The sequence below is a fragment of the Pecten maximus genome, chromosome 12 (genome assembly GCF_902652985.1).
Source record: "Pecten maximus chromosome 12, xPecMax1.1, whole genome shotgun sequence".
NCBI lineage: Eukaryota > Metazoa > Mollusca > Bivalvia > Pectinida > Pectinidae > Pecten > Pecten maximus.
The window spans coordinates 2,070,658-2,087,592 of NC_047026.1; the positions used below are offsets into that span (position 1 = coordinate 2,070,658).

Genomic DNA, 16,935 nt, shown 5'->3' on the forward strand with positions numbered 1-16,935 from the left:
AATGATTGACATGTTTTAGGAGTAACAATAATTGAAATGTGGCCTTTGATACTGAATATAAAGAGTATAACAAGTTTTGTTCTAAACTGTCAATTACCTATGAATAATTTATTTTAATAAATATATCAAAAAATCTAATATCAGTTTCTGGTGTTAACTACATTTTTGGCTCTCTGCCAGAAAAATTGGAGGTGGATTTGATCTGGATATTTTGATACGAGTTGTTTCCCTTTGATCATTATGAAAACTGCAGTTTTGCCACGCATGGAATTGCTTTCATGTCTGTCATTTTCGCATTGAAAGATGGTCCACGCTGTTGTTATCAGTTTCATTGTCATCAATTATGTTGATACGAGTAAAACAATCTTCTTACAAAGCCATATTTTATCATTTTCTTCCGATATTTTCCCTACTTGTACGCATGCGCACTGAAAGAAGGTACTGTAATGGAGAGGCCATGAAAATGGCGGAGCAAAAAAGGCGAAACGGGCTACTTTCGAAGGGCATGAAATTGCCCGTTACGATAGAGGAAGCCCTCAATGATGTGCTCGTCGTATCCTTAGAAACCGGGAGCAAAGTTTTCCGTGGTATTTTATTAGATATGAAGAAGAGGTAATGGAATATTGCGTCGAAACTTCGAGCCGATTTCTGTTTTTTTCTTGCGTTTACATCTGTCATTCATCAAGACTTTCTCATGCCACATCTTCGATTGACACGTTTGGTATTTTTTAGTGAAATAACTGTTAGTATATGTGTTCTGGCGTCCACTACCACGTGTAAGCGACATGATCATTGATGCATATTTTACAAATGCAGTTATTGTTGCTCAAACCCTTCTCTTCCCCCCCCCCCCCCCCCCCCCGCCCCATTCAATCCTAATATTTTCCAATGACCGTAAGTCCTAACATGGTCACAAGCCTATGCATGTATTGCAAGAATGAAAATTGAATGTCTCGTCTAAATTAACATTATACTTGTTGAAACAATGTTTGCATCTTGCTGATTGTACAAAAACCTACTTTTTTTGTGCCCAAATCTTGCAAAATTTAGTACAGTTTCAGAGTTTAGGGTATGAGATACATTTTTGAGTCAAATCACAGAGACACGTTACAATAATTGTAACGTGTCCCTGTGGTCAAATTGAAATGTTTATATATGTGATGAGTTCAATCTGCTTTGGTCGATATTCTATTTTAAAGAAGGTGTATTTCATTTGATGCAATACCTAAATCATTGTAATTGTAGTAGAAAATCGAAGGATATCAATGCCAATGGAAATTGTCCTGAACATACAGTCTTATTTATTATTAGTAATATCTTTAAGCAACTCTCTACAAAAATCCTAACTTTATGTGCAATAGGTGGAGGGCAAGTAATGTGTTTCCACAGAGACATATATACAGAGAGATTAGTAACATCGCTATTTCCCCGTACACATAGTGGCTCCCTTTATTCGTGACCACTCAAGCATATCCCTTATCGAGAGCGTCCTGTCTCCTATCAAACACACGCGAGCGCAGGTAAATCGGGCTATGCGCATGTGTGTATCGTAGTATTGGAACTTATTCGACATGTTCTGGTTAATCCGCCATTACGTCAGACCAAAACAGTGAAAACATCGTCATTTTAAATACACAAAGAAAGCACATCGTTTTATTTTGGCCACTACAAAAGTTACCACATTAACCAAAAACTATCAAACTTATGGGATATAGTCTTATTGATCATGCATACTGTTGTCATTTATCCGTATTTTCGAAAATCCATTGGGTCCTATTCGACATGTCCAAGTTTGTAATTAAGCCGCCATTACGTCAGACCAAAACATCGTCAATTTTAAACGCACACAAAAAGCACATCGTTTTATTTAGGCCACTACAAAAGTTACCACATTAACCAAAAACTATCATACTTATGGGATATAGTCTTATTGATCATGCACATTGTTGCCATTTATTCGTATTTTCTAAAATCCATTGGGTCCTATTCGACATGTCCAAGTTTGTAAATAGCCGCCATTACGTCAGACCAAAACATCGTCAATTTTAAACGCACACAAAAAGCACATTGTTTTATTTAGGCCACTACAAAAGTTACCACATTAACCAAAAACTATCATACTTATGGGATATAGTATTATTGATCATGCACATTGTTGCCATTTATCCGTATTTTCTAAAATCCATTGGGTCCTATTCGACATGTCCAAGTTTGTAATCAAGCCGCCATTACGTCAGACCAAAACATCGTCAATTTTAAACGCACACAAAAAGCACATCGTTTTATTTAGGCCACTACAAAAGTTACCACATTAACCAAAAACTATCATACTTAAGGGATATAGTCTTATTGATCATGCACATTGTTGCCATTTATCCGTATTTTCTCAAATCCATTGGGTCCTATTCGACATGTCCAAGTTTTGTAATTAAGCAGCCATTACGTCCGACCAAAACATCGTCAATTTTAAACGCACACAAAAAGCACATTGTTTTATCTAGGCCACTACAAAAGTTACCACATTAACCAAAAACTATCATACTTATGGAATGTGGTCTTGATTATCATGCACATTGTTGTCATTTATCCGTATTCTCGAAAACCCCATAGAGACTTTTCGAAAATTGGAGATTCCCGCCGATCTTTCCTGCGTTGTGCTTGACTTTCATACTCAAAATACAAACACTTGGACAGCAAATTGTGATATATTTCATATTGATGACACTTCTGCACTTTGATATTAATAAAATTAAATCACATAATTGGATCTTGGTGATGATTTCAAATAGAAATTATCGATAATTATGTGTCTGGTTTTCAAGTTTTCTCCAATATGGCGTCTAGTGAAGACTGAACAGAGCGACCGCAAAGGATTGTGGGAAGGTCAGGGGCCACTATGTAAACACAAGGGCAAATAGAGAGCTGCCAATCTCTGTATATATGTCTCTGGTTTCCATAAGGAATTTAAATTGGACATCCCACCCTAGGTTTCCATCCTACTAATTGCTCATCAAGCTAAAGAGAATCTGGAAGGCAACCAAACATTAACCATATAATTCTATGCACAATATTAGAAAATTTGCGACACGATTCCCACACACCTGTACTGTCACCATGTTTACACCACATCAACTTGTGTTCTCTTGCTCCAACAAAGGCTGTCATTCTCCTATAGTGTATGTTCTTTCAGTGGTGGACAGCATGAAATTTGACAGGCTGGCTATAGCTAGTATCAAAGTTATCCTCAAATACCACCCAACCAAATCCCCTAGTGTTCAGTTGAGTTAAGTATCAAATTTTGGGACAAATCTTTTTTTTATTACTTTACTATGGTAGTTTCTAGTAAGATGTATCATGGCAATGAACAAATTGATACACAATAGAAATTTTCCTTGGTTAGTGTACATGTGAGAACTAGACCAAACTATTGTATTGTATCATAGCTAGCATGATAATACATGTTCATTCATAACAAAAAAAAAAGTATTAAGATTTTAAAAACCCAACTCCACCCAGCAAAATTGGGAAAAAATCAGATTTCTGTCAGAAGAGTACTTTCAAGTTCAGCAGAAAATATTTTAATATTGTTTTACTTATTGCTTTTCAGAAATTTACCACATGGTGTCCCTTGGCAATTTGACCAGAGTGGATCAAACAACGGTAAAGATGCTCAACCAGTTAGTGAAGGTGACACTGGCTCACAGCCAGAGGTAGCTGCCACGTCAAACAGATATACATACCAACAAGAGTCTAGTCAAAACAACAACAACCAGGCACCTCCGCACCCAGTGACCCTCACACGGGCACTGTACAAAGACAAAAATGTTCGGCGGATTCGATTACGTCCCAGACAGACACTGTGTAACAAATGTAAGGCTGTGTGTACAGAGACAGAGAAAGGTATTGTACCTGTTACTGCCGTAACGAAACAGCAAAAGCCGACGCCAGTGAACCAACCATCTCCTGCGCCGATCACGCGCAGGACTCTCAAGGAAGGGTTGAGGAAACGACCAGCTCCACAAGACACACAGCCTCAAACTTATTCCTCACGAAGGAAATCTCTCATTCAAAGCAAACCAGTATCATCAAGAATTTCATCCAGGACTGTATTAACTCGCAGTGATTCTCTCCCGGAGAGTAGGGTTGTGTTATCAAGAAGAGTTTCACTTACGGAATCGAAGACTGTGTCCACTCGAAGAGATTCTTCTGAACTTCGGGCTATGTTGTCGCGTAGGGACGGCCTACCTGAGAGTAGGATAGTGTTAACACGTAGGGAATCTCTTACAGACAAATTACTGTCAGCTCGTAAAGACTCGAACTCAGAAAGCAAACCTGTGACAACTCGTAGAGATTCTAACCCCGATACTAAACCCTTACCAGTGCGAAAAGATTCAAATGGGGAAACAAAATTATTAACTGCACTTGTAAATGACAATAAGATACAGAAAGTCGACAAATCAGCTGCAGCAGCAGCTAATACTAAGGCCAGTCCGTTAATAAAAATTACAATCGGGGAAGGGACAGTTATCAAGATCCCTCCTCGTATCCATGGTGATGAGGTGGACGGGGAGGGACAGAGTCCAGTGAAAGTACAGGAGACGGATTCTAATGACCAAGCAAGTAGTTCTGATGAAATGTCACCTTACAAAAAGCTTAAAAGGACGTTTAAAAAACCAAAGGACAAAAAGGATTCAGAAAACAATACCTCTGGAATTCAAATGTCTTATCTTGTTTCTAGTCATCACAAAAAGCACAAACGGAAACATCGCCACCGTCATGGGAGTCATAGCAATGATAATGACGTGTTTCAGTCGGAAGGCGATATGTTGGACATGTTTGATGAAAATGGTGAAACGCATTCAGAAACCACACAGACAGAAGTTATCTCGCAACGTCCCCGGCTACTGTACACATGGCGACAAAACAAAGGTCTTTCTCCCAGACGAGATGTTAATAAAGGCCTGTCGCCTAGACGCGATATTAACAAAGGGTTGTCACCGCGACAGGAAAATACATCATTTACTAATATTGACAAATCCATGTCTCCTAAAATATCACCGAGGCAGGACAACACGTTTAGTAACGTTGACAGATCTTTGTCTCCTCAAATTAAATCCAACGAAAGTGTTCAGGTTCAGAAGAAGGAATATCGACTCAGAAGTCGAGAAAGGAATAGCACCGAATCTGAATCGGTAGACTCTATCATAACAGACGATTCGGAGGATTCGTGTGGCGATGATGACAATATGTTAGGTGATGGGTTTACAGTACAGACTGTTCCTGACAGTGAGGATGATCGTAGTGCTAAATCGGAGGAGTGTTCGGGGACGGAGGACGAGGAGGGGCCTCCTGGGGACACAAATATAGAGTCCTTGCGTCCTCTAATGATGAAAATTCAGACTCATGACGTTACCAAGTGTGTAGCTACAGATGGTAGGAGTATACACGTAGGGGACATTGTATGGGGTAAGATTCAAGGGTTTCCCTGGTGGCCCGGTCGTGTTCTATCCATCACTGTTAGTCAGCGGGATAACGGAACCATGATTCGACAGCTGGCTCACGTTTCTTGGTTTGGGTCATCGACTATGTCCCACATACAGTGCTCAGACCTCTACCCATTCCTCGAAGACTTTAAACTGCGGTTTAACAGGAAGAAACGTGGTCCTTACAAGATGGCCATCAAAGCAGGCCACCATAGCTGCTCAGAGTATCACAAATACCCATCATATAGACTTCACAGAGTTTGACTTATGACAGTAAGTATACATGGTATTCACAGAGTTTGACTTATGACAGTAAGTATACATGGTAAATTTTATTATGACAGTAAGTATATATACATGGTAATTTTAAAAATACAACTTGCATTTTTGATGATTTGACAATTTCTTTTTATTTTCCAATGGAAGCTAGTTACAAATGTGATATTACTCTTGAATATATAAGTAATTACACTGTATAAATTTATAATCCTAATTACAGTAATTACCAGTTGGTAGAATTGGAGAACACTTTATATTATTTCTATAAATCATGAGTATTTTTTCCGTTAACTATAATTAATGTTTTTAACTGCAGATATTTTGGACACTAGCTATAGGGACAGATGACTGGGGAAGTGCCAGGGTTGGCCTATTTGTCATGATCATAGCAAGGCACATACAGCAACAGTGGAATATAATGGTGAAGCCAGACAAAACGGATCTAGAGCTTTCCGCGACCACAGAAAAAGGAAACTTAAACAGTACATGTGAATTAAGGAATTGTTTTTCTTTTGCTGCTATAAAATGATAGCTCTAAATTAATCAAGTGTACACTTTAGGATTTTTTATTTTTTTTTTTTTCAGTTCAACCATTGAATTTATTGAATACATTCATAAGTTACATGCATATACATGCCTCATTTTGCATACTAGTACATGTATATTGTGGATGTAGGATTTAAAAACTTTTTTTTTATGAATGAAATCAATGTATTACCATGGCAATAGAATGTACTATACTCTTGTCTATTGAAATATTGTACATTTTATTTTCATTTGTACTGCATTTTATCTTAAATTACAATATCCTGATTAACAATAATTTTTATTTGTGGATGAATCAATCAAATTCAGTATACCTAATTTTCACTTTATGTTAGATTATAAGGTTATATATTATAGGCCAGTATAAAGATAATGTTGTTTGATCAAAATGATTCTTTTGGTTCTTTCAATTTCATTCAAACCTCTCCAACCTGTATACCAGATTGAAATATATATGGGATGTTTCAAAATGAGTATATATATCTATACATATAAAATGGCACTTTGTTATAAGAAAATTATTATAAATTAAACAACTGTATGTTCGACATCTTAATTGTAAATTTTATCACTGTCATGTGATTGTATAGAAATCATTCATCATTATAGAGACTTGTGAATTTTATGACAGCTGTACATGTACCGTTGTATGTTAATTACATGTATGTGATAGTTAATGTTGTTGCTTCCTTCAAACTCCTGAATATTATCGATGTGCGTGTACTCAACGCTGCTTAAATGAATTTTCACCATCATGATAAGTAGTAATTTTTATGTAAATTTATATGTTTAATGTATTTTTTTTTTTCCGAAATGTTGATTTTTTTTTATTTGGATTTTAACACCAAGAATGTTATCAAAATACGATAGTTTTTTCTTGGCTCTTTTTGGAACTTTAAAGTTAAATACACAGAGAGTTGATTATTAACTTCAAATTTTGCTGTCAATTTGATTTTCCCTTTAAAGGAAAAAAGATCCTAAATTTAAATTAAGTTTATTGTGGCACTTATAATTACAGATGGTCATTAAATTCAATCTATGTGACAGTGTTCATTTGTAATTTAAAAAGAAACTATATTTATAAAATTTCTAAGAATACTATTAAACTACATTTCAATGAATGAAGTATGAAGCTATTTTAAAAATTTCCTGTCTTGATTTTATGAATTTTGTAATCTTGAGCATATTTTGTTTAAAAAAAAAATATAAACCAACGATGTTAAATGTCTGAAAACTGGGCATTTATCTTGATAATCATGTATACACATCACAGAATGCTGTACCCAAGTTAAAAATTTGTTCCTGTAATATTAATGAATCGGTAAATAATTCATTGTTTTGATTTAATCTACTAAACAAATGTACATGGATAACCGTTGCTTTTGATATTAAGATTCTGGTTGACTATATATATCTACATTTATATATTTCTATTTTGAATATACATTATAATATTTGGCAGTCTTCTATATGTAGATCAGAATGTTATCTTTGAGTGACTTTCAAAGTGCTGTTATTGAAATTATCTAAATATATATTATATTGCATGTTCAATGAATATGAAATTATGTCTAGGTCACAAACATAATACACAGCTATTGTTTGTAATACCTTCAAATTTTCTTAAAATGCTCAAAATAACATACCTGTAATCGAAATCAGTGTATCATGAGGGAAATAGGTTGATGATTAATGGTAATTATGTTTTATAAGATAGCATTGAATCTATAAACTTCACAAAAGTTTCTTGATTAGTTATCCAAAGAACAGCAGTGCAATTGTCCTCATATATCTCTTTGATGAAAGTTGTTGAAAAGTGCTTTACTTCCTTATGGTTTGCTGGCCGCGGTCTGTTGAACTGAATGTCCATAGTAACCCCTCCACGGTTCAGCTCCTGTCCCCTGTAGACAGGCCCCGCTGATTATGCTCCAGTTACTGCCTTAAGATGTTGTGATAGGTGAGATTATAAAGCGACTCACGTTTTGATCCGCTGTGTTAAAGGAACAGGTCAATTCTCGTATATACGTATCCTGTTGCAGTTTACGGTACATTATCTTCGTGTACATGTATCTGTCTTCGTTTATTTTGATGGGTGACTTTTTGGCAATTTAATGGTTTGTTATAATAGTAGATTTGTATTACATGGAATATGGGAAATATATGAACCTATTTTCCTAAACTCGTCTTTGATTAATTTTGCAGATTGCAATGTTTCGGAAGATTCCGTGTTATTGTTTTCCGGTTCAGCTATATATCTAGTCATGTGGAAATGTAACTGAACAATTCTTCAAAATCAAGTATAGACATAAGATATTTCTTTCTGATGTTTTTGATATTTATTTGAAGAATTACTTCTTTACATTGTTTGTTACATCATTTGATGAACACTTATAATAGCTTTTGTTTTTGTAATTCATTGTTAATTACTACTGTATCTGGTAATAAGCCCTGTTGCTGTCCATTAAAATTTTAACCAATGCTCCACCTGCCATGCAATAAGCCGACACTCACCTTTGGATCGGTTAATGTGCTGGTCCCCTGGGCTTATTACAGGATGAATGCTGTAGTTAACGATAATTTGTAATTTCTTCATTTGTAGATTTGGAGTTAAAACTGACTAGTCGTCGAAGGATAAAGGTTTTATATTTATCTAACAATAAGCTGATGCGGGGTAGTAATTTAAGCCCACCATGTCTGTTTCAGTTCGGTGAAATTATTACAACACGGAACCGCAGTGGCCGAGTGGTTAAGGTGTCTTGACACTTTATCACTAGCCCTCCACCTCTGGGTTGCGAGTTCGAAACCTACGTGGGGCAGTTGCCAGGTACTGACTGTAGGCCGGTGGTTTTTCTCCGGGTACTCCTGCTTTCCTCCACCTCCAAAACCTGGCACGTCCTTAAATGACCCTGGCTGTTAATAGGACGTTAAACAAAAACAAACTACTTGTTTGTCCCTGTGTTCATTACTGGATAGATATGGTAACAAATATTAATTCTTCTTTCGCAATTTTTTCCCTAATAAATTTTTTTTTGCTGAGAAAACCAACTATAAAGAATACAGTTCACCAATTGGCTGAACTTTCATGCATTTTTTTGGAAGATATGAAATACAGTATTCAGTACTGTTGGTATAGCTGTAATATTGATTATATTGCTTATCGATGAATTTCAAGACAACATGTGACTCAATTCATCGCTGTATCCACATACTTAGTATACAAATACGTCTGGCATTGAAGTGCAATACACACCAGGAAATATGGTAATTATGTACACATTTTGTTCCGTCTTTAAAATGCTGAAAGATTGATGAACCAAATTAATTGAAAAATTTGGATGATATCTTACAGTATATAATTATATAGATATGTATAGATTTTGAATGAAATTATTTGATACATTTCTTATATGATTACTTTGATTATAAAATTTCTTCTTTGTAATATAACCTCTTGCCATCTGTGTTCAGGCTTATTCCAACAAAATGTCAATTCAAAGATACTAATGCTGTATACATAGGGCAAATTGTGAAATTTAGATTTGTGGTTGTTTTGTACATGTGATTTGTTGCCAAAAGATGATAGAATGTTGGATTTCTGATCCCATACCTCTGACAGGGAAATTACAACTCCAGTACTAGATTTTGCTGTCTTTTAATTTGATATATACAATTTTGGTGCCAATTTTCACTTGTACAAATTTGTTCTTTCCTTTACTACGGTTAAAGTTTAGGTTATTAATATTGAAATTATACTTCAGATTTCAAGATTTAATGAAAGTTTAATAACAAATTAGTAGCATTTTGAAAGTTATTTATGTTTATGGCAGATTGGAAAAATCTGCACAAAGAAAGAAATGTTTTGTCCCTGAATATATACAGGGTATGGAGTGCCAAATGGGTATCGTAGGCATGGATGGGGCACATTACTACTGATATTTGTTGCAGGTTTTTCCAATGATAGATCAGTTGGAGTTTTATCATTTTATTATTCATTGTGGGTAGTATATACTTACTGTCTTGTGTAATACCATTGTAATAATTAAATTACACCTTCAGAATCCAAGGGTTCCGCACTCAACATACTGATCTTCTGATCTGCACACTTAATCGAATGCTCGTGGTGGGATATTTTACCTTTATTACTAGAAATACAGACCAGCCTTTTATTTATAACTCGATTTTTCCTGTGTTAAAATTGTTTTCTATGAAGATACCAAAAAAGCTGAGCGAGACGTTCAAAAATTTAAATGTTGTCAATTTTACCTCTTCTTTTTCAAAATATAAAGTTTGTGAGATTTCTGAAGTTTTCAGATTACTTAGACAGTAGCCCAAGATGGTTTATACAGCCATTCAGTCCGACACATTCTGAGAGTGTAGAGAAGAATGTTCCACAGTACATCAGGTGGAACCCTTGGATTTTGAAGATGCTATAATTGATTCTTTTACTATAATACAGATTTCACTTGCACACGAAATATATATTTCATGTTTAGATATTAAAGGTAAAAATTCCACATCCTGAAGAGATACCATGATTAGTATACCCTACCAGCTTGGATAGCGGATGATCCATTTGAAAGATTTGTGACTTGAAATATGTATTTTTAGCTCACCTGGTCCGAAGGACCAAGGTGAGCTTATGCCATACCGTTGCGTCCGTCGTCCGTCGTCCGTCCGTCCGTCGTCCGTCGTCCGTCCGTCCGTCAACAATTGACTTCTTCTTCATAACCACTGATCAGAATTTGACGAAATTTTGTCAGAAGCATCCCTATGGGGTGTGGACTCAAAATTGTACAAATGGTGGGGCTGAACCCCAGGGGTCGGAGGGGCGGGGCCAAAAGGGGTCAATTTGGCTATATTAATATAAACGACTTCTTCTCTGAAACCAAGCAAAGGATATCGCTCCTATTTGCCTGGTAGCATCACTATGGGGTGAGGATTCAAAATTGTACAAATGGTGGGGCTGACCCCCTGGGGGCCTGAGGGCGGGGCCAAAATGGGTCAATATACCTATATTTATATCAACAACTTCTTCTCTGAAACCAAGCTATGGATATTGCTCATATTTGCCTGGTAGCATCACTATGAGATGGGGATTCAAAATTGTACAAATGGTGAGGCTGACCCCACGGGGGCCTGAGGGGCGGGGCCAAATGTGGTCAATTGGGCTATATTGATATAAACGACTTCTCCTCTGAAACCGAGCAATGGATATTGCTCATATTTGCCTGGTAGCATCAGTATGGGGTGGGGATTCAAAATTGTACAAATGGTAAGGCTGACCCCACGGGGGCCTGAGGGGCGGGGTCAAGAAGGGTCAATTTGGCTATATTGATATGAACAACTTCTCCTCTGAAATCATGCAATAGATATTGCTCGTATTTGACTGTGAGCATCCCTTTGGGGCCAGGATTCAAAATTGTACAAATGGTGGGGCCGACCTACCTGGGGCCTGAGGGGCGGGGCCAAAAGGGGTCAATTTGGCTAAATTGATATAAACAACTTCTTCTCTGAAACTAAGCTATGGATATCGCTCATATTTGCCTGCTTCAACCCCCGGGGTAGGGATTCAAAACTGTATAAATGACAGAGCTGACCCCCGGGGAGCTAAGAGGCGGGGCCAAAAGGGGTCATTTTGGCAGAATTGATATAAACAACTTCTTCTCTGAAACTAAGCAATGGATATATCACTCACATTTGTATGGTAGCATGGTCATGGGGTGGGGATTCAAAATTGTACAAATTTTGGGGTTGACCCCCCCCCCCCCCCCCCCCCCCCCCCCCCCCCCCCCCCCCCCCAGGGGACTTAGGGGTGGGGCCAAAAAGGGTCAATTTGGCTAAATTGATATGAACAACTTCTATGAAACAGCTCATATTTGACTGGTAGCATCCTTTTGGTTAGGGATTCAAAATTTTATAACGGAAGGAACTGACCCCAGGGTGCAGAGGGCGGGGTCAAAAGGGGTCAATTGGTTTAAACAACTTCTTTTCTGAAACTAAACAATGGATATCGCTCACATTTGTGTGGTAGCATCTGGGGTTGCGCCAAATGTCAATTTCATTTCATGGATTAATGCATTTTTGGCAGAAAAACCTCACGTACCCATATAAAATGCCTATGATATATTGACATAGCAATACCAGTGACAATATACTTAATCATCATTCTTGTTTCATATCTCATGAAATCCAGGTGAGCGATACAGGCCCTCTGGGCCTCTTGTTTATTTAATAGGATCGTAAGTCTCATTTTAGTCTTGAATATTACTTTGCTTTTTGAAATTATTCAATGCATACTGGGAAATATTGTCGGGCCAATATTTTTGAAACATTAATTGTTGACAATGTTTCTCTGTGGGAATGGCTGTTAATTAATTAATGGTAACAATTAATACCCAAATTAGTATATTCGGGGGGAAAGATGAAATGTTAATAAAACACTATGCGCCAAGCAGTGCAGGTATTAATGACAAATATTTATCTTCATTTTTTGACACATGAATATTTTAAGAACCTGTTACCGGTATACATGTTAAAGAATTGGTATCCACAAGAATTTTTCACATGTTTTTCTTGTTCAAATGATACATATATACCAAGGCGATAGTGTCTGAATTCAGAGGTTGATTGTTCCAAGTGGTCTTGTTGGACATGAGGGAGACAAGATAGGGGTGAACTAAATTATTTCTGTTACAAAGATGTTTAAAAAATCACTCCTCAAAAAAAAACAAAAAAAACACGATCACATGATGTTTTAAGATATCACAAACTGAAAGGTATACAAATACGTTACATTTATATTGTATAAAAAAATTGATTGGGTGCTCCTTGATGAAAGTAAAGAAATGTTTCAAATGGTTGATTTTATTAAATGCCAATGCGACAGAGTAAAGTATTGATGAATTTCTTATAAAAATGTACATGTATTTCTCAATCAGTTGAATTCTTGATTTGTTTTACAAAAAAAATATATCCAGTTTATAAGGTTTCGATTGAAAGAAGTTATTTTTCAGTTGAGTTTGAATTAGATGATGAGTTGAGCTTTTGATGAAATCATTTGACAGATGCGTTATGATTAGAGTGTTGCATTTAAAGCGAGGTGAGTTTTTGCTTAAAGCATGTAATTTAATTAAGAATTATGCTATAACCTGATAGATGAGTGGGGAGATATTGAAAGCTGTGATACGGTGGGAAAGGCGGCCAGATAGTTCGATTATAATATTGTTATTACATTTCTGAAGTCATTTTACTGTGCTTATATTAATATAAAATTGATGCGTATACATGATTGTATAAGATATGTATATATAAGTTGAAATTAAAAACTGCCTGAAGGCCGATTTGAAATTGTGCATATTTGTTTTTTCTTCTTGAACATTATCTTACTAAATGTTCATAATTGGTATACTGCAAATATAAAAAAAAAAAAAAAAAAAATCATTGGGAAAGATAAGTGTCACTTTTTGATGCGAGATGGCTTGAATAATAATAATAATAAAAATACTGACATGTAAAAAAGCCAAAACTATCTACAGGTAGCTCAAAATAGATAGAACATGGAAATATGAAAAAAAAGATGTTTGCAGAGATTCTAGAAAAGCACAATAAGAAAATATGACTAAGTTCTGGAAGGGTAACTTCAACGTCTGCTTCATCACCCGAGGACACACGTTATATAGGTCAAACCCAGGTCATGTGACTAAATATCCCACAATAAAAACATGGGTTGAACAACGGAAAAATCAGTAAATGTATAATAGTGATGAACATTAGTCACATCAAAGAATTGCACAAGGAAATAAAATATGAGATGATTGCAACCATGAAACTTCTCCAAAGTATTAAACAACCCGTTTCTTTTGAATCTATGTACATGATGTATGATATTCAGTCGGCAGTCAACATCGTCCTCAAAAAATCGTATTAGGAACCACTCTAGTCCGGGAATATGTTGAGTCAACTGTATGTTTGGTAAGAGAAGTGGAAATTTCAAAATAGTATCGGTCAGTTGAGAAACCATCACATTCAACATATTGCTTATCTAGTGGGAAGCTCAGTCATGTTGAGTTATATAGCCGACAAAACAGTGTTACTGTTCTGGATCTTGATTTCAAGTTCATGAGTACACACATAAATAGGATTGATATTCAATCAGTTTTCTTAACATTATTATGTCCTAAAAATGAAATTGAATAATTTACAAGGTCATTGTTACTTATTTGGTAGGTTCTATGGCAAATTCAGTTTCCTATGAAAACAAATGATTTGGCCATGAAGGGACATTTTGTTTCAATGGGCTATAGGCAGATAATGCTAGCATACATGTACTTAACAAAAATGGTGGTCTCAGCAATCTCTGTATGTCTCATCCAATTCTGTAAGTCTCATCAAACCGTTTAAGTCTCACCAATGTCTGTAGGTCTCACCGATCTCTGTAGGTCTCACCAATGTCTGTAGGTCTCACCGATCTCTGTAGGTCTCACCAATCTCTGTAGGTCTCACCAATCTCTGTATGTCTCACCAATCTCTGTAGATTTTACCAATCTCTGTAGATTTCATCAATCTCTGTATGTCTCACCAATCTCTGTAGGTATCACCAATCTCTGTATGTCTCACCAATCTCTGTATGTCTCACCAATCTCTGTATGTCTCACCAATCTCTGTATGTCTCACCAACCTCTGTATGTCTCACCAATCTCTGTAGATTTCACCAATTTCTGTATGTCTCACCAATCTCTGTAGACTTCACCAATTTCTGTAGGTCTCACCAATCTCTATGTCTCACCAATCTCTGTATGTCTCACCAATCTCTGTAGGTCTCACCAATCTCTGTATGTCTTACCAAACTCTGTATGTCTCACCAATCTCTAGGTCTCACCAAACTCTGTATGTCTCACCAATCTCTAGGTCTCACCAATCTCTGCATGTCTCACCAATCTGTATGTCTCACCAATCTCTGTATGTCTCACCAATCTCTGTAGGTCTCACCAATCTCTGTATGTCTCATCAATCTCTGTATGTCTCGCCAATCTCTGATGTCTCACCAATCTCTGTATGTCTCACCAATCTCTGTATGTATCACCAATCTCTGTAGGTCTCACCAATCTCTGTAGATCTCACCAATCTCTGATGTCTCACCAATCTCTGTATGTCTCACCAATCTCTGTATGTCTCACCAATCTCTGTATGTCTCACCAATCTCTGTAGATCTCACCGATCTCTGTATGTCTCGCCAATCTCTGTATGTCTCGCCAATCTCTGTATGTCTCACCAATCTCTGTATGTCTCGCCAATCTCTGTATGTCTCACCAATCTCTGTAGGTCTCAACAATCTCTGTATGTCTCACCAATCTCTGTATGTCTCACCAATCTCTGTATGTCTCACCAATCTCTGCATTTCTCACCAATCTCTGTAGGTGTCACCAATCTCTGTATGTCTCACCAATTTCTGTATGTCTCGCCAATTTCTGTATGTCTCACCAATCTCTGTATGTCTCACCAATCTCTGTAGATCTCACCAATCTCCGTAGGTCTCACCAATCTCTGTATGTCTCACCAATCTCCGTATGTCTCACCAATCTCTGTATGTCTCACCAATCTCTGTATGTCTCACCAATCTCTGTATGTCTCACCAATCTCTGTATGTCTCACCAATCTCTGTAGGTCTCACCAATCTCTGTATGTCTCACCAATCTCTGTAGGTATCACCAATCTCTGGAGGTCTCATCAATCTCTGTATGTCTCACCAATCTCTGTAGGTCTCACCAATCTCTGTATGTCTCACCAATCTCTGTAGGTCTCACCAATCTCTGTAGGTCTCACCAATCTCTGTAGGTCTCACCAATCTCTGGAGGTCTCATCAATCTCTGTAGATCTCACCAATCTCTGTAGGTCTCACCAATCTCTGTATGTCTCATCAATCTCTGTATGTATCACCAATCTCTGTAGGTCTCAACAATCTCCGTATGCCTCAACAATCTCTGTAGGTCTCACCAATCTCTGTATGTCTCACCAATCTCTGTATGTCTCACCAATCTCTGTATGTCTCACCAATCTCTGTAGGTCTCACCAATCTCTATGTCTCACCAATCTCTGTATGTCTCACCAATCTCTGTAGGTCTCACCAATCTCTGTATGTCTCACCAATCTCTGTAGGTCTCACCAATCTCTGTAGGTCTCAACAATCTCTGTATGCCTCAACAATCTCTGTAGGTCTCACCAATCTCTGTATGTCTCACCAATCTCTGTATGTCTCGCCAATCTCTGATGTCTCACCAATCTCTGTATGTCTCACCAATCTCTGTAGGTCTCGCCAATATCTGTATGTCTCGCCAATCTCTGTATGTCTCACCAATCTCTGTATGTCTCACCAATCTCTGTATGTCTCACCAATCTCTGTAGGTCTCACCAATCTCTGTAGATCTCACCAATCTCTGTAGGTCTCACCAATCTCTGTATGTCTCACCAATCTCTGTATGTCTCACCGATCTCTGTATGTCTCACCAATCTCTGTAGGTCTTACCAATCTCTGTATGTCTCACCAATCTCTGTAGGTCTTACTAATCTCTGTATGTCTCACCAATCTCTGTAGATCTCACCAATCTCTGTAGGTCTCACCAATCTGTTG

The 16,935-nt window shown here is 37.1% G+C and overlaps 1 protein-coding gene across 1 annotated transcript; it reads left to right on the plus strand.

Moving 5' to 3' along the window:
* Positions 1 to 449: 449 nt before the first annotated feature.
* LOC117340106 (PWWP domain-containing protein 2A-like) lies at positions 450 to 10,909 on the plus strand. The gene is made up of 3 exons (XM_033901897.1): positions 450 to 612; positions 3,608 to 5,756; positions 6,079 to 10,909. The coding sequence occupies exons 1-2, from the start codon at positions 458 to 460 to the stop codon at positions 5,745 to 5,747; spliced, it is 2,295 nt and encodes a 764-aa protein (XP_033757788.1). The 5' UTR covers positions 450 to 457; the 3' UTR covers positions 5,748 to 5,756; positions 6,079 to 10,909.
* Positions 10,910 to 16,935: the final 6,026 nt, after the last annotated feature.

Coding starts and splice junctions, on each gene's coding strand:
- LOC117340106 (XM_033901897.1), top strand. CDS start 458: ATGAAAATGGCGGAGCAAAAAAGGCGAAACGGGCTACTTTCGAAGGGC. Junction 613..3,607: donor TTATTAGATATGAAGAAGAG/GTAATGGAATAT, acceptor ATTGCTTTTCAG/AAATTTACCACATGGTGTCC.